The sequence below is a fragment of the Pongo pygmaeus genome, chromosome 16 (assembly GCF_028885625.2).
Source record: "Pongo pygmaeus isolate AG05252 chromosome 16, NHGRI_mPonPyg2-v2.0_pri, whole genome shotgun sequence".
Taxonomy (NCBI): Eukaryota; Metazoa; Chordata; class Mammalia; order Primates; family Hominidae; genus Pongo; species Pongo pygmaeus.
Window position 1 is genome coordinate 82,318,348 of NC_072389.2, and position 22,239 is coordinate 82,340,586.

Genomic DNA, 22,239 nt, shown 5'->3' on the forward strand with positions numbered 1-22,239 from the left:
CTAGTACCAAAACAGAGATATAGACCAACGGAACAGAATAGAGCCCTCAGAAATAATGCCACACATCTACAACCATCTGATCTTTGACAAACCTGACAAAAACAAGAAATGGGGAAAGGATTCCCTATTTAATTAATGGTGTTGAGAAAACTGGCTAGCCATATGTAGAAAACTGAAACTGGACCCCTTCCCTTACACCTTACACAAAAATTAACTCGTGATGGATTAAAGACTTAAACATAAGGCCTAAAATCATAAAAACCCTAGAAGAAAACCTAGGCAATACCATTCAGGACACAGGCATGGGCAAAGACTTCATGACTAAAATATCAAAAGCTACGGCAATAAAAGACAAAATTGACAAATGAGATGTAATTAAACTAAAGAGCTTCTGCATAGCAAAAGAAACTATCATCAGAGTGAACAAGCAACCTACAGAAGGGGAGAAAATTTTTGCAATCTATCCATCTGACAAAGGGCTAATATCCAGAATCTACAAGGAACTTAAACAAATTTACAAGAAAAAAAAACAACCCCATCAAAAAGTGGGTGATGGATATGAACAGACACTTCTCAAAAGAAGACATTTATGCAGCCAACAAACATATGAATAAAGGCTCATCATCAATGGTCATTAAAGAAATGCAAATCAAAACCACAATGAGATACCATCTCACGCCAGTTAGAATGGCCATCATTAAAAAGTCAGGAAACAACGAATGCTGGAGGGGATGTGGAGAAATAGGAAAACTTTTACACTGTTGCTGGGAGTGTAAATTAGTTCAACCATTGTGGAAGACAGTGTGGCGATTTCTCAAGGATCTAGAACTAGAAATGCCATTTGACCCAGCAATCCCATCACTGGGTATATACCCAAAGGATTATAAATCATTCTACTATAAAGACACATGCACACGTATGTTTATTGCAGCACTGTTCACAATAGCAAAGACTTGGAACCAACCCAAATGCCCATCAATGATAGACTGGATAAAGAAAATGTGACATATATACACCGTGGAATACTATATAGCCATAAAAAGGATGAGTTCATGTCCTTTACAGGGACATGGATGAAGCTGGAAACCGTCATTCTCTGCAAACTAACACAGGAACAGAAAACCAAACACCACATGTTCTCACTCCTAAGTGGGAGGTGAACAATGAGAACACATGGACACAGGGAAGGAAACATCACACACCGGGGTCTGTTGGGGTTAGGGGGATAGAGGAGGGATGGCATTAGGAGAACTACCTAATGTAGATGACAGGTTGACAGGTGCAGCATGGCACATGTATACCTACGTAACCTGCATGTTCTGCACATTTATCCCAGAAATTAAAGTATAATTAAAAAAAAAAAAAACTTTTGCCAGGACCCAGTTTCTAGCGGTAATAAAATGAATATGTATTAAGCATAACATTACCTGCTATATTTTTAAAAAATAATAAAAACATACACAAGTATCTAGAGATCTACAATTCAATAATAAAAAAAGATAACTCACAAAAAATGGCAAAATATCTGAATAGACACTTGCCATATGAAGAAATAAATGGCTTATACATACATGAGAGGACACTCAACATCATTAGGATTATCATGGAAACTCTAAATAAAATTTAAAAGTGCCACTACATACCCATCTGAATGCCTAAAATTAAAAAGATTGACAACATCAAATATTACCAAGGATATGAAACAGGAACTCTCACACATTGTTGGTAAATAGTAAAATGGTAATAATACTTTGAAAAAAAGGTCTCGTGGTTTCTTATAAACCTAAACATACACATATCAAAGGACTCTGCACATTCATGCCTAGGTAATCACCCAATAGAAATGAAAACTTATACCCAAAATTTATTTCCAAAAAGTAGAAAGAGCCCAAGTATCCATCATTAGTGGAATACACAAACAAATCAAGGCTACATTTACTCATAGGAGTACTGTCCAGCAATAAAAAGGAATGAACTGATAAACACAACATGGGTGAAACACAAAAACATGCTGAATGAAAGAAGGCTTATACAAAAGAGTCCATACTATTTGATTACATTTATAGCAAGCTCTACAACAGATGATTCTCTCATGTTGTCTGAAAGACAAGCTCTACAACAGGTGATTCTAATCAATGGTGAAAGAAAATCAGAATAGTGGTTGCCTCTTGGGTGGGAGTAAAGGGATTCACCAAGGACATATAATAACCTTCTGGGATGATGATACTGTGCAAATTTTGAGAGGTGTTTAAAATACTCAGTGTATGCATTTGTCAAAATTTATCAAATGTCACCCTTAAGATCTGTGCATTTTGTTACATGTAAATTTTACCTCAAAACAAACACACAAACAAGGATACACAAATAATGAACTTGAGTTAATAACATGCATGTTGAAATACTGGAGGAGGAATACACTAATGTAAGCAATTTACTTTCATGCATCAAAATCTGATGGATTGATAATGGATAAAGGGATGGAAAGATGAATCAATGTGATTAAGTATAGTAAATAATTACGGAATATATGTAGAGGATATATAAGTTTCCACAGTAAAATTCTTTCCAACTTTTCTGAATTTTTTTAAAATTTCATAATGCTAGAAAAAATATAGAAAGATCTATTATGATATTACACACTTTGTACCAAACAGATAACATACTTTTCAAAAAATAAGGAATAGTTACAATTAGTAAACTGTATTAAGAAAGAAGATCCCAAATCCCAAAGGCAGAAATCACTGAACAACATATAAACTTAAAATTAAGCAAAACTATTAGAAAAATAGCATACTTGGAAAGTGTATATGTGTGTGTGTGTGTGTGTGTGTGTGTGTGTGTGTGTGTGTGTGTGTTTTTGAGATGAAGTCTTGCTCTTGTCACCCAGGCTGGAGTGCAATGGCACAATCTCTGCCCACTGCAACCTCCGCCTCCCAGGTTCAAGCAATTCTCCTGCCTCAGCCTCCTGAGTAGCTGGGATTACAGGCACCTGCCACCATGCCTGGCTAATTTTTATATTTTTAGTAGAGACAGGGTTTCACCACGTTGGTCATGCTGGTCTCGAACTCCTGACCTCAGACGATCTGCCCACCTCGGCATCCCAAAGTGCTGGGATTACAGGCGTGAGCCACCGTGCCCCACCCGGAAAGTATTTTTTAAAAATATTTCTAAATCACTCAGATTCAAAATAAAATCCATACCAATTATGTGGAGATGAATAAAAACAAAAACACTCTCTATGAAAACACAATAAGAAGGATAAAAGAAGAAACGAAGTCAAAGTGAAAACAAAACAGAAAACAAAGATCGAATCTATACATTTTAAAGCAATTTTTGGAAAGGACCAATAAAAAACAACCTCTGAAAAGTTTACTCAAAAAACAACAACAGAAGAAATTTCTAATACTAGCAACAAAAACTGAAGAAAAAATGTATTGAGAATTAAAGAAAATGTTAATGTGGATACACAGAATAGAAATTGAAAATTATGCTTTTTATTTAAAAAGTAATGGCAGCAGATAATATTCTAAAATAAGAATAATGGTGTTCTATCATGAATGGGTGATGGATGTTGTCAAACGTTTTTTCTCCATCTAATGATATGTATGTGAGTTTTCTTATTTAGCCTTGTTATTTGATGGTTTTAAATTAGCATTTTATATGATTAAATATTCTCTCCTTTCTTAGCACATCAATTACAGTCATATGCTGTATAAGGATGTTTCAGTCAATGACAGACTGCATATATGACAGTGGTCCCAAAAGATTATAATACTGCATTTTTACTCTATCTTTTCTATGTTTAGTTATGTTTAGATACACAAATATTTATCATTTTGTTACAACTGCCTGTAGTATTCATTACAGTAACATGGCATACATGTTTGTAGTCTAAGAGCTATAGGCCATATCATCTAGCTTAAATGTATAGTAGACTACACCATCTGGGTTTATGTATGTATACTCTGATGTTCAAACAATGATGAAATTGCCTAAGGACACATCTCTCAGAACATATTTTCATTGTTAAGTGATGTATGACTGTATATTTCTTATTTTTACTTTAGTAGTTGCAAAATAAAGTTTGCAGTATAGATTTATAATTATTCAAAGTCCAGTTTCAAATAATGCTATACTGCTTCACAGGCAGTGCTGTGAAGTACCTTATAATAACAAAATATTCCTCATTTTTCCTTCCTATCCCTTCTATCATTGTTGTCATTCATTTCACTTAGAAATAAATATACAGTCATCCCTTGGTATATGTGTGAGATTGATTCCAGGACCCCCATGTAAAGCAAAATCTGCATGTATTCAAGTCCTGCAGTTGGCCCCCTGGAATCTGCAAATATGAAAAGTCAGCCCTCCATATCCATGAGTTTTATATCCTGAGAATACTACATTTTCAATCCGTGTTTGGTTGAAAACATCTGCATATCATTGGGCTTGGGTAGTTCAAACCCATGCTGTTTAAGGGTCAACTGTATATACACACATAAGCATACATAATAGAAAACATTGTTGCTATTATTATTTTGAACAAACTGTTATCTGTTAAATTAACAATAAGAAAAATGTTATTTTATCTATGTTTATTCATTGTTCAAAATTCTTCCTTTTGTTATACAGGTCTGAGTTTCTGATCTGTATCATTTAACTTCTCTCTGAAGAACTTCTTTTAACATTTCCTGCAAGGCAAGTCTAATAGCAACAAATTCCCTCAATTTAGTTTATCTGAAAAAGTTTTTATTTCTTCATTTTTGAAGTATAACTTTGCACAGTACAGAATTCTAGGTTGGTGAGTTTTTTTCTAATCTTTGCTCCCATATAGGTAAGGTGTTTCTTTCCCCTTTGGTGTCTTTCAGGATTTTTCATTTCTCTTTGATATACTGCAATTTGAATATGATACGCTCACAGGTAGAATTTTTTGTCTTTGTTTTTTGGGGGAAGCATTCATCTTGCTTGGTATTCTCCTATTCTCTAAACTTCCTGGATCTAGGATTTGGTGTCTGTCACTAATTTGGGGAAAATTCTCAGTCATCATTGTTTCAAATACTGCTTCTGTTCTTCCTCACTTTCTTTTCTCTTCTGGTATCCCAATTACATGTATGTTATACCTTTTTGCAGTTGACCCACAGTTTCAGATATTCTGTTCACTTTTTCCCCAGTCTTCTTTAAATTGTTTTTCAATTTTGGAAGTTACTATTGTCATATCCTCAAGCTGAGATTATTTCCTCAGCTATCTGGTCTACTAATGAGCCTGTCAATAGCACTGTTCACTTTTGTTACTGTGTTTTTAAATTCTGGCATTTCTTTTTTATTGTTTCTTAGAATATTGGACTGGGCACAATGGCTCTCACCTATAATCCCAGTGCCTTGGGAGGCTTAGGCAAGAGGACTGCTTGAGGCCAGGAGCTCAAGATCAGCCTGGGCAACAATATAGTGAGATCTTGTCTCTTAAAAAAAAAAAAAATTGCTGGGCATGGTGGCATGTGCCCGTAGTCCTAACTACTGAGGAGGCTGAGTTGGGAGTTGCCTGAGCCCAGGTGGCTGAGGTTACAGTAAGCTATGATCATGCCACTGCACTTCAGCCTGGGCAACAGAATGAGACCTTTGATTAAAAGGTCTCACTTAAAAAAAAAATTATCTCCCAGCTTATATTATCCATCTGTCATTGCATGTTGCCCACTTTTTCATTAATGCCCTAGCATATTATTCATGGTTGTTTAAATTTCTGATCTGGTAATTCCAACATTTCTGTTGTATCTGACTCTGAATCTGATGCTAGTTCAGTCTCCTCAAATTGCATTTTTTGCCTTTTAGTATATCCTGTCAGTTTTTTGAAAGATGGACATGATGTACTAGGTAAATGGAACTATGGTAGTAAATGAGCCTTTAGTAAAATCACGGTAAAAGATGAAAGGAAGATAAATGTTCTATAATTCTATGATTAAGTCTCACTATTTTGGTGAGCCTGTGCAGCTGGACTGTGACTTTAACCAGTACTTCTTTTTTTTTCCCCCTTATGTGGAAAAGCATGGCTAATGAACATAGGAGTTGGGTTTTCCCATTTCACCAGGTAGAACTGGCTATGATAAAACCCCAGAAGGTTAGGCTCTGGTGAAATAGTTTTTTCTTTCCTGAGGGCAGGGCTTGGTAAAAATGGAATGCTCTGACATATTCCAAAATAATTACTTTTCCCCTCCCATGATGCCACTGTGGTGCGTAGTGGCCTACTCTACATAGGACCCCAAGAGCCTCTGCAACTGAGAAAACCAGTGCCAGCACAGCACTGTGCGCCCACTCCCAGCTTTCAACATCACTGGCCCCACAGTTTATGTCTTCCCAAACCCCAGCTGCTGAGTCACCCACCATCCTCTAAACCCTAATGTCATCCGAGCCAGCACCACCATGCATGTTCCTCAAGAAACCGAGCATGACTATCACATAAGTGCACGATCAGCCCCAGACCTCAGGCAAAATAGAAAGTTTTCCTCCAAGATTAGGAATAAGGCAAGGATGCCTACTATCACCACTGCTACTGAGCACAGTTCTGGAACTCCTAACCAGAGCAATTAAGCAAGAAAAATAAACAAAATGCATCCAATTTGGAAAAGAAGTAAAATGACTGGATATGACAAAATCATACACAAAGAAAACCCTAAAGATTCTATAAAAAAATCCTGATAGTATTAATATACAAATTCAGTAAAGTTGTAGAATACAAAATCAACATACAAAAGTCACTAAGATTTCTATATATAAACAACAAACTATCTAAAAGGGAAATTGGGAAAACAATTCCATTTACATTAACAAGAAAAACAAAAAATTACTTAGTAATTAACTGAAAAGGTGAAAGACTTATACACTGAAAATTATAAAACACTGATTAAGGAAATTTAAAAAGACATAAATAAATGGATACCCCATGTTCATAGATTGGAAGAATATTGTTAAATTGGCCATAATACCCAAAGTGATCTACATATTCAGTGAAATCCCTATCAAAATTCCAAAAGCATTTCTACAGAAATACAAATATCAATCCTAAAATACAAATGGAACAACAATACTCCCCAAATAGCTAAAGCAATCTTGAGCAAAAATAACAGAATGGAAGGCATCACACTTCCTGACTTTAAATTATATTACAAAACTAATCAAAACAGTATGATAGTGGCATAAAAATAGACCTATGGACCAATAGAATAGAATAGAGAATCCATAAATAAGCCCACACATTCACAGTCAATTGATCTTTGACAAGGGCACCAAGAACATGCAATGGAGAAGAATAGTCTCTTCAACAAATGGTGCTAGGAAAATGGAGTCTCCTTACGCAAAAAAATGAAATTGAACACCAGTCTCAAACAATATACAAAAAAACTCAAAACAGATAAAAAATGTAAGACTCAAAACTATAAAACTCTTAGAAGAAAACATAAGAAAAAAATGAAAAAGAAATTGATAAATTCCTGGACACATATACCTTCTCAAGACTGAACAAGAAAGAAATTGAATCTCCGAACAAACCAATAATGAGTTCTGAAATTGAGGCAGTAACAGCCTACCATCCAAAAAAAAAGCCCAGGACCAGAAGGATTCACAGCTGAAGTCTACCAGATGTACAAGAAGAGCTGGTACTATTCCTACAGAAACTATTGCAAAAAATTGAGGAGGAGGGACTCCGCCTTAACAGATCCTATAAGGCCAGCATTATCGTGATACCAAAACCTGGCAGATACAACAAAAAAAGAAAGCTTCAGGCAAACATCCATGATGAACACTGATGCAAAAATCCAAAATGAAATACTGGGTAAACCGAATCCAGTAGCACATCAAAAAGCTTATCCACCATGATCAAATAGGCTTCAACCCCTGGATGCAAGGTTGGTTGCATATCAATAAATATTATTTATTTTTATTTTTTATTTCATTATTTATTTATTATGTATTTTATTATTACTGCGAATCAATAAATATTATTCATCACATAAACAGAACTAAAGACAAAAACCACATGATTATCTCAATAGTTGCAGAAATGGCTTTTGATAAAATTTAACGTCCATTCATGTTAAAAACTCTCAATAAACTAGGTATTGAAGGAATATACCTCAAAATAATAAGAGCCATCTATAATAAACCCACAGCCAACATTGCACTAAACAGGCAAAACCTGGAAGCATATCCCTTGAAAGCCGGCACAAGACAAGAATGCCCTCTCTCACCACTCCTATTCAACATAGTACTGGAAGTTCTGGCTAGGGTGATCAGGCAAGAGAAAGAAATAAATGGTATTCAAATAGGAATAGAGGAGAAACTCAAACTATTCCTGTTTGCAGATAACATGATCCTGTATTTAGAAAATCCCAGTCTCAGCCCAAAAAGCTGCTGCTGCTTTTTTTTTTTTTTTTTTTTTTTTTTTTTTTGAGACAGGGTTTCACTCTGATTGCCCAGGCTGGGGTGCAGTAGTGCAATCTCGGCTCACTGCAGCTTGGACCTCCCAGGCTCAGGTGATTCTCCTACCTCAGCCTCCTGAGTAGCTGGAACTACAGGTGAAAGCCACCATGTCTGGCTAATTTTTTTGTATTTTTAGTAGAGAAAGGGTTTTGCTATGTTGCCCAGGATGGTCTTGAACTGAACTCAAGCAATCCGCCTGTTGTGGCTGACCAGAGTGTTGTGATTACAGGCATGAGGCACTATGCCCAACCCTCCAAAAGCTTCTTGAGCTGAAAAACAGCTTCACCAAAGTCTCAGGATACAAAATCAATGTGCAAAAATCACTGGCATTCCTATACACCAACAGTCAAGCTGAGAGCCAAATCAGGAACTAACTCCCATTCCATACTGCCACAAAAAGAATAATATACCTAGGAATACAGCTAACTAGAGAGGTAAAAGATCGCTACAAGGAGAACTGCAAACCACTGCTCAAACAAATCAGAGATGACACAAACAAATGGAAAAACACTCCATGCTCATGGATAGGAAGACTCAATATCATTAAAATGGCCATACTGCTCAAAGCAACTTATTAAATTCAGTGCTATTCCCGTTAAACTACCATTGATATTCTTCACAGAACTATAAAAAACTATTTTAAAATTCATATGGAATCAAAAAAGAGCCCAAATAGCCAAGGCAATCCTAAGCAAAAAGAATAACATGGGAGGCATTATGCTACCTGACTTCAAACTACACTACAGGGCTACAGTAACCAAAACAGCATGGTACTGGTACAATACAGACACACAGACCAATGGAACACAATAGAGAGCCCAGAAATAAGGCCACACACCTAAAACTATCTGATCTTCAACAAACCTGACAAAAACAAGCAATGGGAAAAGGATTCCCTATTCAATAAATGATGCGGGGATAACTGGCTAGCCATATGCAGAAGACTGAAACTGGACCTTTTCCTTATACCATGTACAAAAATTAACCAAGATGGATTAAAGATTTAAATGTAAAACCCAAAACTATAAAAACCCTAGAAGACAACCTAGGCAATACCATTTGGGACATAGGCATGGGCAAAGATTTCACGACGAAGACACCAAAAGCATCTGCAACAAAAGCAAACATTGACAAATGGTATCTCATTAAACTAAAGGGCTTCTGAACAGCAAAAGAAAGTATCAACAGGGTAAACAGACAAACTACGGAATGGGAGAAAATTCTTGAAAACTATGCATCCAACAAAATATCTGGCATCTATAGGGAACTTAAATTTACAAGAAAAAAAACAACCTGATTAAAAAGTGGGCAAAGGACATGAGCAAACACTTTGCTAAAGAAGATATACATATGGCCAAAAATCATATGAAGAAAAGCTCCACATCACTGATCACTAGAGAAATGCAAATCAAAACCATAATGAGATATCATGTCATACCAGTTAAAATGGCTACGATTTAAAAGTCAAAAAATCACAGATGCTGGCAAGGTTGTAGAGAAAAAGAAATGCTTACACACTGTTGGTGGGAGTGTAAATTAGGTCAGCCATTGTGGAAGACAGTGTGGTGATTCCTCAAAGGGCCTAAAGACAGAAATACCATTCAACCCAGCAATCCCATTACTGGACATATATCCAAAGCAATATAAATATAAAGACACATGCACACACGTATGTTCATCACAGCACTATTCACAGTAACAAAGACATGGAATCAATTGAAATGCCCATGAATGATAGACTGGATAAAGAAAATATGGTATGTATACACCATGGAATATAATACAGCCATAAGAAGGAATGAGATCATGTCCTGTGCAGGGACATGAATGGTGCTGCAGGCCATTATCCTTAGCAAACTAACACAGGAAGAGAAAACCAAATATCACATGTTCTCATTTATAAGTGGGAGCTAAATGATGAGAACACATAGACACATAGAGGGGAACAACATACATTAGGGCCTTTTGGAGGCTGGAGGGTGGGAGGAGGGAGAAGAACAAGAAAAATAACTAAGGAGTACTAGGCTTAATACTTGGGTGATAAAATATTCTGTACAACAAATCCCCATGACACAAGTTTACTACCTATGTAACAGATCTGCACTTGTAACCCTGAACTTAAAAGTTAAAAAACAAACAACAAAAACAAAAACAAACAAATGAAGACTCAATAGATTCACAAGACAGATGTCATACAATGTGTATTCTCTGACCACAACAGGATGAAGTTAGAAATTTGTAACAAAAAAAAAACCTGAAAAATTCACAAATTTGTGAAAAATAATGCATTTTTACACAACCAATGAATCACAAAAGTAGTCAAAGAAAAATCAGAAAATACAGACAAATGAAAATGAAAGCACAACATACCAAAATGCATGGGACACAGTGAAAGAAGGGGGACGTTTATAAACATTTATATTTAACGAAGTAGAAAAAGAAGAAAAATCTAAACCCAAAGCTAAACCCAAAGCTTTATTATTTCCTTCAGAAAGAATAATAAAGACTAGTACAGGGATAAATGAAACAATTTTTTAAAATAGAGAAAAATCAATGAAACCAACAGCTGGTTCTTCCACAAGACAAACTAAACTGACAAACCTTTAGCTAGACTGACTATGAAAAGATACTAATTGCTAAATTCAGAAATGAAAGTGGGCACATTACTACTGATCCTACATACATAAGAAGGATTCAAAGAGAGTACTATTAACAACTGTATGGCAATAAATCGGATAACCTACACAAAACAGACCACCTCCTAGAAACCCAAAATATGCCAAAATCTAATGATGAAGAAATAGAAGACCTAAAAGACATATAATTAAGTAGATTAGTAATCAAAATCTCTTATCGAAGAAAAGCCTTGGACTTGATGGATTCACTGGTGAATTCTACCAAGCATTTATAGAAGATGTAATAGCACTTTGGGAGGCTGAGGGGGGCGGATTGCTTGAGCCCAGGAGTTCGAAAGCAGCCTGGGCTACATGGTAAGACCCCATCCCTACAAAAAAATACAAAAATTATCCGAGTTGGTGGCACGCTCCTGTAGTCCCAAGCTACTTGGGAGGCTGAAGTGGGAGGATCCCTTGAACCCGGGAGGCAGAGGTTGCAGTGAGCTGAGATCACGCCACTGCACTCTAGCTTGGCAACACAGCAAGAATCCATCTAAAAAAAAAAATGTGTGTGTATGTGTATATATGTATGTGTGTGTGTGTGTATACACACACACACACACAAATAAGGCCAGGCATGGTGGCTCACGCCTGTAATCCCAGCACTTTGGGACACCAAGGTAGGCGGATCACAAGGTCAGGAGATTGAGACCATCCTGGCTAACATGGTGAAACCCCATCTCTACTAAAAATACAAAAAATTAGCTGGGCATGGTGGCACACACCTGTAATCCCAGCTACTCGAGAGGCAGAGGCAGGAGAATTGCTTGAAACCGGGAGCTGGAGGTTGCAGTGAGCTGAGATCCCACCATTGCACTCCAGCCTGGGCGACAGAGCGAGATTCCATCTCAAAAAAAAAAAAAAAAAGAATATACAAATGTCCAAAAAGCAAGTGAAAAGATGTCCAACATCACTAATCGTTAGGTAAATGCAATCCGAAACTAAAATGAGATACTATCTCAACTATATGGATGGCTACTATCAAAAAAAGCAGAAAATAACAAGTACTGGTGAGGACGTGGAGATACTGTTACTCTTGTGCAGAGCTGGTGAGAATGTAAAAAATGGTATAGCTACTGTGGAAAACAGTGTGCTGGTTCCTCAATATATTAATATTAAAAATAGATCTGCCATATGATCTAGCAGTTCCACTTCTGGATATATACAGAAAATAATTAAAAGCAGGGACTCAAAGAGATATTTGTGTACCCATGTTCACAGCAGCATTATTCATAATTGCTAAACAGTGGAAGCAATCCAAATGTCTAATGACAGATTAATGGATAAGCAACACATATAGTGGAGTATTATTCAGCCCTAAAAAGGATGAATATTCTTATCCTTGGTGCAACATGGATAAATCTTGAGGATATCATGATAAATGAAATAAGCCTATCACAAAGAGACAAATACTGTATATTTACACTTACATGAGTTACCCAGAGTAGCCAAAGTCATAATAATAGAAAGTAGAATGGTGGTTGCCAAGTGCTAGGAACAGGAGGTATGGGAAATTATTGTTTAATGGGTATAGTTATAGTTTTGTAAGATGAAAACAGTTCTGGAGATGGATGATGTAATAGCTACACAACAATATGAATGTACTTAATATCACTAAACTGTATTAATAATGAGTAAGATAGTAAATTTTGCTATATGTTATTTCATCACCATTTTAAAAAATGAAAAAAAGTACATTGGTAGCCATCTATGTCTCCTAGATGTAGTATAGATATGAAGTATTGATGACTTAATTTGCTTTCCTTGTTGATATATATAGTTTTTAGGAAGATGTATACGGAAATTTGAATTTAAGTAGCATTACTACTCTTTAGGGCCTCTATCATTTTAATGTAAAAAGCTCATACTGTATCAAAATTACAAGTTTTCAATCATAAGCATTTCCTCACAGCATTAAAATGTCTATAAATATAATTTTTAAAAATCCAATTAAGTAGTTTGGAATTTCAAAAGTAAAACAAATTGGGCACTTTTAATTTCCTTTTCCTTGTATTATCTGATCATATCCAATATTTTTTCCTACTGATGAATGATCTTGCTCATATTAATTTATACAAGGTATTTATTTATATATAACATGAGCTCTTTATCATTTTTGTTGTAAATATTTCCTCCCCTCTTTTTTCTTTATGGTATTTAACCAAGCATAAAGTTTTCACTTTGATACAGTCAAATTCATTAGTCTTTTCTTCTCTGACTCCTGTGTCTAGAAGTTTATTTAGAAGGGACTTTGACATTTCCTCTGTTTTCTTCTAGTGCTTTCATAATTTCATATTTTTATCTTACATCTTTGATTAATCAGCAATTTAACTGCTAGAGTAAGGAGTGAAAAGTATTCATCAACATTTACTGGCTAATCTATCCTTTCCCTAATGACTTGGAATTCCACCTTTATCACTGAATCAGTAATTACTTGCTGTGAAACAAACTGCCTCAAAACTATCTATTTCCTCCCTGCAGTTTGACCTGAGCTCAGCTAGGTAATTCTTCTGGTCTCACCTAACATAACCGCTAGGTGATAACTGGTCCTGGATGGCCTTAATCCCTTGCCTAGGGTTTTCAGAGGGGACAGCCATGACAACTGAGCCTGTCCCTTCATGTGATTTCTCACTCACAAGGAGGCTGACCCAGGCTTCCTTACGTGGCAGTTACTGAAGAATAAGAAAGTGCAGGCGAGAACAGAAACCATAGACCCGTGAGGCTAAGGCTTGGAAGTCACATATCACTTCTACAGCTTTCAATGGGCCAAAACAAGTCACAGGTCCAGAAGTTCAAGAGGAAGAGAAACAAAGTCCACTTCTTGATAGAAGAAACAGCAAAGTTATACTGCAAAGGGGCATGTATTCAGAAATGGCTCAACTTCTTCTGGCCATTTTTTGCAAATACTATACACCACAGTCATATATTAAATTTCCTCAAGTATTTAGATATATTTCTAGACTGTTTTAAAAAATCTCTTCCAGCCGGGCATGATGGCTGACACCTATAATCCCAGCACTTCGGGAGGCCAAGGCGGGTGGATCACTTGAGGTCAGGAGCTCGAGACCAGTCTGGCCAACACTGGTGAAACCCCATCTCTACTAAAAATATAAAAATTAGCCGGGTGTGGTAGCAGGCGCCTGTGATCCCAGCTACCAGGGAGGCTGAGGCACGAGAACCACTCGAACCCGGGAGGAAGAGGTTGCAGTGAGCCGAGATCTCACCACTACATTCCAGCCTGGGCGATAGAGTGAGACTCTGTCTCAAAAAACAAAAACAAAAACAAAAAACAAAAGAACACTCTTCCAACAATTTGTATTTTTATTCATGTGTGAGTGCAGCTTTAAAATTTTATTAAATATCCATTAGCTGAGTCCTATCTCATATTCCTTCTTTCAAAAATTTTTCCTAGAAATTCTCAGACGTTTCTATATTCTCTTTAGAATGATTTTAGATCTATGAAAAAAAGGTTGCTATTTTACAGGAATTACATTACATTTGTAGGAATATTTACAGCAAACTTACTGTCCTGTGTCTTTTATCCAAGAGTATGATTTGTCTTTCCATTTATAAAAGTCTTTTATATCTCTTGTTAGCTTTTTAACATTTTCTTTTAATAGATCCTTCACATTTCCTCTTAAGTTTACTCTCAAAGGTTGGGCGCGATGGCTCGTGCCTGTAAGCCTAGCACTTTGGGAGGCTGAGGTGAGCGGACTGCCTGAGCACAGGAGTTCGAGACCAGCCTGGGCAACAAGGTAAAACCCTGTCTCTACTAAAATACAAAAAATTAGCTGGGCATGGTGGCACTTATCTGTAGTCCCAGCTAGGTGGGAGGCTGAGGCATAAGAATTGCCCGAACCTGGGAGGTAGAGGTTGCAGTGAGCCTAGATCACGCCACTGCCTTCCAGACTGGGCAACAGAGCGAGACTCTGTCTTCAAAAAATATATATATATAAGTTTTCTCTTAAATATTTTACTTCTTTTTATTGCTATTGTAAATATATTTATATTTTCTAAGTGGTTATTGCAAAGAAAGCTATTAATTTTTGTATGCTAGATATGCTGTTGTGTAGCTTCAGGCAAGTTACCCTCTCTAGAGCTTAGTTTCCCTAATTAACCTCATAGAATTATTGTCAGGAATGAGTTAGCACACATAGAGTCTAGCATAAGGTAATGGCTCAGTAAATGTTACCTATTATTGTTATTATATTAATTTGGCAATCCACCATCCTACTTAATTGATTTCTCTTGTTGCTTCTACTAGTTCTGCACTCCATTCTCCTGATATACAGTATTTGTGATATACAGTATCTTCCTAATCTTGATAATTTTCTTACTTCTTTAATGTTTTATATGTATTTATCTTTTTATTATAATGCCTAATACTTTCAGAACAATAATAAATAAAAGTAGTAAGCTGATTGGTATCTTTTGACAGGCAAGAATATTTCTACTGTAAATGCAAATAATGGCTATATTAACATTCTATAGCATATGTACACCAACAAGTGGTTATGGATATTCCTCCACTTGGGGCACTTAAATTGTTTCCTGACTTTTTCCACTGTTAAAAGTACCAGTAAAAGAGTCATCTATGCAAAATTAACACAGGAACAGAAAACCAAACACCGCATGTTCTCACTTATAAGGGGGAGGTGAACAAGGAGAACACATAAACTTAGGGAGGGAAACAACACACGCTGGGGCCTGTCGAGGGGGGATGAGAGGAAGGAGAGCATCAAGACAAATAGCTAATGCATGCTGGGCTTAATACCTAGGTGATGGGTTGACAGGTACAGCAAACCAACATGACACGTTTACCTATGTAACAAACCTGCACATCCTGCACATGTACTGCAGAACTTAAAATAAAAAAATTTTTTTTAAAAGAGTCATCTATGTATATAAATATCTCAGCACATTTTGCGCTATTCCACTGAGCAGGCTTAGGTCTGAATAGGGCTTCCTAAACTGCTAATGCACACTGCTTTTCAACAAGACCATACTAGTCTGTACTCCCTTCAATAGTGTTTGTGAGTACTTTTCTCACTGCAGCTCTACTGACAGTATTTTTAAGAGAAACAAAATGATGATGCCTTTGTTTACCTAGCTATTGTTTAATTACATTTACACCTCAATGGTGAAGTCTAAATTCTCACCTAAAATCTCATGAGAATTAGCATTAGAGAATTCTAATTCTCTTTACGGACTGGCCCGAGGAACAATCCTTAGAGAGATCTCCTCAGAGCAAGCACCAGCACAGCCTTGCTTTGCCAGAACCTGATCTGTTAGAACAGGGATTCTCAACCTTGGTACTATTAACATTTTGGATGAGGTAGTTCTCTCTGTGAGGGTTGTCTTATGCATTGAATAATATATAGCAGAATCCTTGGCCTCCACCCACTTGATGCTAGCAGCCCCAAGTTGTGCTCACAAGAACTGTGCCCAGACATGGCCAAATACCCTCAGCAAATTCTCCTCTAGTTGGATACTACTGCATTAAGAGAATGCTGTTCTAGAAATCAGAATCAAAGAACCTTATTACAGACATAACATGATGGTTGAGATACACTTTTGTTACAGGCATAGACTGAAGAAAAGGAGAACTAAAATGTGGAATACTCACTTTGCTTTATAAGGTGAATCAGAGCCAGAATTTTTGGTTTCCATTAAACTCTCATATTCCTTAGCCCTGAAGAGAAAAAAAGTTTTAACACAGTTATTTCACTGCTAATTTTTATAATAAACCAAAATGTTCGTTGTATTTTTCCCCTATTAAATGTAACACTCAGCCTACTAAATTTGGTGATTGAAGTGGCTGACTACCTATGTACCTCAAGAGTTATACAATGAAAAGATAAATACAGGTAAAGAATAATACAAAAAAGTCATTTAATTTTAGAAATAACTAAAAAGACAGTGGAAATAACGTGACCAGACTTTCAAAGATGTGTTTTGCTTTTGTTTTTTATACTGACTAAATACCAAAGGTTCAGAAAAATTTGAGATACTTCTCTGCCCCTTTCTAACTAGGCTCCGGCTTGCCTAAACTAGTAGGTGACAGTCATCAAGCTGGTCACTGATCTAAGACAGTTCTCACTATAGCAATCCATTAATGTTGACTTAATTTGTACATTTCTCTTTTTGGAGAAAAAAAGAGGAAAATGACAATTTAAATGTTAACTGCTCATCCAAAGGATCCTGTTGTCAAAGAATTCATCCAGTGATCTACGAAAAAATTACCCACAATGTAAAACAATCTAGAGAACAATGACAGGTGAAAAAAAAAATACTCCTACCTAAAGAACTGAGAAAGATGCAAATTACAATAGCCCTAATGAGGAAAAAAGCAAACTAGACAGATGATGCTTTGGAATAAAGAAATATCTAAATTGGAATAAAATATAAAATTACATATTTTTTCAACCTAAGTATGCTCATTGCCATCAGCCTAAATATTAAGATTTTTATAAATATAAAGATTTTTACAAATATAAACATTTTGCATGTCAAAATGGAGAAATAACTACTTGGTAGCTACAAGTAATTGTGACCTCATCTGAAAGGTGAGAAAAGTAACAATTATGCATGGTGGAGTATGTTCCAAGCATTGTGCTGGCTGCTGTACATTCAATAATATCACAAGTATCTAAAAATTCAATATGGTATTATCCCTATGATATAATTTAGATATTTGTCTCCTCCACGTCTCATGTGGAAATGTGATCCCCAATGTTGGAAGTGGGGCCCAATGAAAGGTGGCTGGATCACAGGGGTGGATCTCTCATTAATAGCTAGGTGCCCTCCTCATAAGAATGAATAATAATGAGTTCATGTGACATCCAGTTGTTTAAGAGTGTGGCACCTCACCCTGTGAGCATTTTTTATATGTCTCTTGGCTGACTGTATGTCTTCTTTTGAGAAGTGTCTGTTCATGTCCTTTGCCCACCTTTTAATAGCTTTATTTGGTTTTTGCTTATTCAATTGTCTAAGTTCCTTATAGATTCTGGATATTAAACCTTTGGATGCATAGTTTGTGAAATACTTTCTCCCATTCTGTAGGTTATCTGTTCACTCCATTGACAGTTTCTTTCGCTGAGCAGAAGCTCTTTAATTAGGTCCCACTTGTCAGTTTTTGTGTTAATTACAATTGCTTTTGAGGACTTAAGTCATAAATTCATTGCCAAGTCCATTGTCTAGAATGGTATTCCCTAGGCTTTCTTCTAGGGATTTTATAGTTTAGAGGTCTTACCTTTAAATCTTTCATTCATCTTGAGTTAACTTTTGTATATGATGAAATGTAGGGGTCTAATTTATTTCTTCTGCATATGGCTAGCCAGTTATCTCAGCACCATTTATTAAATGGGGAGTCCTGTCTTCATTGCTTATTTTTGTCAGCTTTACCAAGGATCAGATGGCTATAGGTGTGCTGCATTATTTCTGGGTTCTCTATTCTGTTCCATTGGTCTTAAGTGTCTGCTTTTGTACCAGTACCATGCTCTTTTGGTTACTGTAGACTTACAGTATAGTTTGAAATTGGGTAATGTGATGCCTCCCATTTTGCTCTTTTTGCTTAGGATTGCTTTGGCTCTTCAGGCTCTTTTATGGCTCCATATGCATTTCAGAATAGCTTTTTATAATTTTGTAAAAAATGACATTGATAAACAAAGACCATATGATCATCTCAATAGATGCAGAAGAAGCTTTCAATAAAATCCAACATACCTTCATGATAAAAAACCCTCAACAGACTAGAATTGAAGGAATATACCTCAAAATAATAAAAGCCATCTATGGCAACCCCACAGCCAATACCATAGTAGATGGGCCAAAGCTGGAAGCATTTCCCTGAAGAACAGGAACAAGACAAGGATGTCCACTCTCACCACTCCTATTCAACATATTGTAAGTCCTAGCCAGAGCAATCAGCAAGAGAAATAAAAGGCATTCAAACAGGAAAATAAGTCAAATTATCTCTCTTCACTGACAATATTATTCTATACCTAGAAAACTCTAAACACTCTGCCAAAAGGCTCCTAGAACCGATAGACGACTTCAGTAAAGTTTCAGGATACAAAATCAACGTACAAAATCAGTAGCATTTCTATACACCAATAACATTGAAGGTGAGAGCCAAATCAAGAATACAATCCCATTTACAATGGCCACACATACACAAAAATAAGATCCCTAGGAATACATTTAAACCAAGGAAGTGAAAGATCTCTACAAGGAGGACTACAAAACATTACTGAAATAAATCATATATGATACAAATAAATGAAAAAACATTCCATAGGGGCTCATGGATTGGAAGAATCAATATCATTAAAATGGCTGCCCAAAGTAACCTGCAGATTCAATGCTATTCCTATTAAGTTACCTTTCATTTTTTCTTCACCTTCTGGGACACTGCAAATTCGAGTATTTTGTCACCTTATGACGTTGCATATGTCACATATGCTGTTTTTCAGTTGTAAACAGCATCAGTGGTGTCTGTGATTTCCCCAGTGATTTATAGTAGGGTTGTTAGTGAAGGTTCTGGTGAAGTTTTGCTGGGAATGGGGACACCTCAAGGCCCAGTAGTGGCAGCAGTGGCCCAAATGTACTTGTTTTTAGGCTCCACAGTGACAAACACTGATACCGGTGTTAGCAGGTCCAGGTGAGCTGATTCTTGGGCCTACAGGCAGCTTGCTCTGGTGACAGGGGTGGCAACAATGGGCTAGTGAGGAAGGCGGGTTTTGGGGCCATGGTATGGGCAATGGCAGTAGCATTGGCAGGAATAACCTCTGGATCCCAAGTAGTTCACTCTCATGTTGATGGTAGCCTTCATGGGCTGGCAGTCTAATCCCCAGGCTTGCAGGTAGATGAACCCCCATGGTGATGGCAATGACAAGTTGGGTGGGCTTTCCCTTAAGCTCCCAGAAAGAGTACTCGGGTACCAACAGTGGTGGACTGGGCTGGGCAGTCCCCAGGCCCCTGGGCAACATGCTTGGTTACTGGGGGTGTGGAGATGAGATGGGTGGATCTGTCGTCAGGCACTCTGGTGGTACTATAGGTGCTAGCTTTGGTAGGCCAGCATGGGGTAATACTCAGGCCTAAGGCAGAATGCTTGGGTGGGCATGGCAGTGGCTGCACTGCAGCCCCACTACTAGGGATAATGAGGTTGCTTTCAGCAGCACCCATATGCAGGCAGCTGGGAAGCATGCACATTGCTTGTGCTTTGGCCCCAGGTTCAGCGGCCCACAGTGGTGGCTGCTGTTGGCAGGGAAGTTCATTCTTGGACATATGAAGATGTTACAGTGGCCTCACCGCTAGGGACAGTAGGGTCTTTGCCAGTGGCTCTCACTTCATCCCTGGAGGCAGTAGCCAACTATGGTGCTGGCTGAGGGTGGGGAATGTCAACGGGGTTTGAGTTACAGAAATGCAGAAGCTGTTGGATCCCTGGGCAGAATGTAGCTCTCGTAGGAGGCAGACTCTGATTGTGGCACCTTTCTGTAGCTGCTCAAGGCTCAGGGGTATGTGAGGCCCAAGCATGGACTCCCCCTCTGGAACAATACCTTTATATAGTCTCCAAGTAGCTTCTTATGTTAGTTGCAGGGGCTTTCCCGTGGCTGGACGCAGGAGTCCACGGTGGGAATGTGGACTGCTGGGGATCACGCACTTCCTCTTTCCCCACACTGGGGAGCCTCTCCAGGCTCCCAGCTGATCCCAGAAGAACAGGCTACCTCACTTTCCTCTCCTATCTTGCTTTAGGTCAGGGTGTCCAATCTTTTGGCTTCCCTGGCCACAACGGAAGAAGAAGAACTGTCTTGGGCCACACACAGAATACACTAACAGTAATGATTCTTGATGAGCTTTAAAAAAATCACAAAAAAAATCTCGTAATGCTTTAAGAAAGTCTGTGAATTTGTGTTGGGCCGCATTCAAAGCCATCCTGGGCCACATGCAGCCTGCAGGATGTGCACTGGACAAGCTTGCTTTAGGTGTCTCCTATCACTTCTCGGTTGAATGCCAATATTCTTAGATGATCTGTTCAAAGTGTGATTATCTACTCACTATTTTGGTTCTTTGTTGTGGAGGAGGCACACACTAGATGCCTCTAGTCAACCATCCGGAAGCACCTCCCATTTGATTCACTTTTAGCATTCAATTAAATATTTATTTCCAGAGTTTTGACTCTGTATAAACTATAGTATGGGAGGGGGATACAAAGAGGTATATACATAATGAGAATATTCAAGAAACTTAGTCTGCAGAAGGAAGAAGATGACATAATAGCATAAAAAGATACATAATTCCAGGCACTTTCGGAGGCTCACGCCTGTAATCCTAGCACTTTGAGAGGCTGAGGCGGGTGGATCACTTGAGGTCAGGAGTTCAAGACCAGCCTGGCCAACACGGCAAATCTCTGTCTCTACTAAAAATACAAAAATTAGCTGGGTGTGGTGGCGCACGCCTGTAATCCCAGCTAATTAGGTGGCTGAAGCATGAGAATCGCTCGAACCTGGGAGGCGGAGGTTGCAATGAGCCAAGATTATGCCACTGCACTCCAGCCTGGATGACAGAGAGAGATTCTGTCTCAAACAAACAAATAAAAAACGTAATTCCATGGGACAGAGTAAGTGACAGGTAAGTAATGTGATATGTTCATTTCCAGCTAAGTTTCCTGAAAGAAATGAAATGTGTACTCTCTTGAAAGTCAGGTGGTCTCCGAATACAAAGGAAATGGCATTATTACCAGAGAAAATTGAGTAAACAATGCTGAACATAAGGAAAAATACAAGTTATGCTTAGAACATTGTGGAGACCCATTTGGTCTGAGCAAAAGATTAAAATGTGAGAATAGCAAGAGATAAGGTTGAAAGAATCCTTTCAAATATACTGTCACAATTACAATCTGATGATTTGGTTTTTAGATGCTTGTCTACTTTGGTAAGATTAAAAATTTCATTGGTGTAGTGTTGTACACTGCATTTCTTCATTATTAATCTCAATATCATCTTGGTTATACTCCCTCTCAGTCATAATGTGGGATATATGCATGCTCCATTTTATATTAGCTGTTTTGCTAAAAAAAAATCTTGTTTTATTAAAA

General features: G+C 37.4%; 1 protein-coding gene across 9 annotated transcripts in view; it reads right to left on the reverse strand.

Moving 5' to 3' along the window:
* Positions 1-22,239, reverse strand: part of SCAPER (S-phase cyclin A associated protein in the ER) — a 552,312-nt gene that overhangs the window by 255,468 nt on the left and 274,605 nt on the right. For all 9 annotated transcript variants that reach the window (XM_063652363.1, XM_054452429.2, XM_054452422.2 and 6 more), the window contains one exon: positions 16,768-16,833. In XM_063652363.1, coding sequence (XP_063508433.1) covers positions 16,768-16,833 — 66 coding nt within the window. The remainder of the gene's footprint in view (positions 1-16,767; positions 16,834-22,239) is intronic.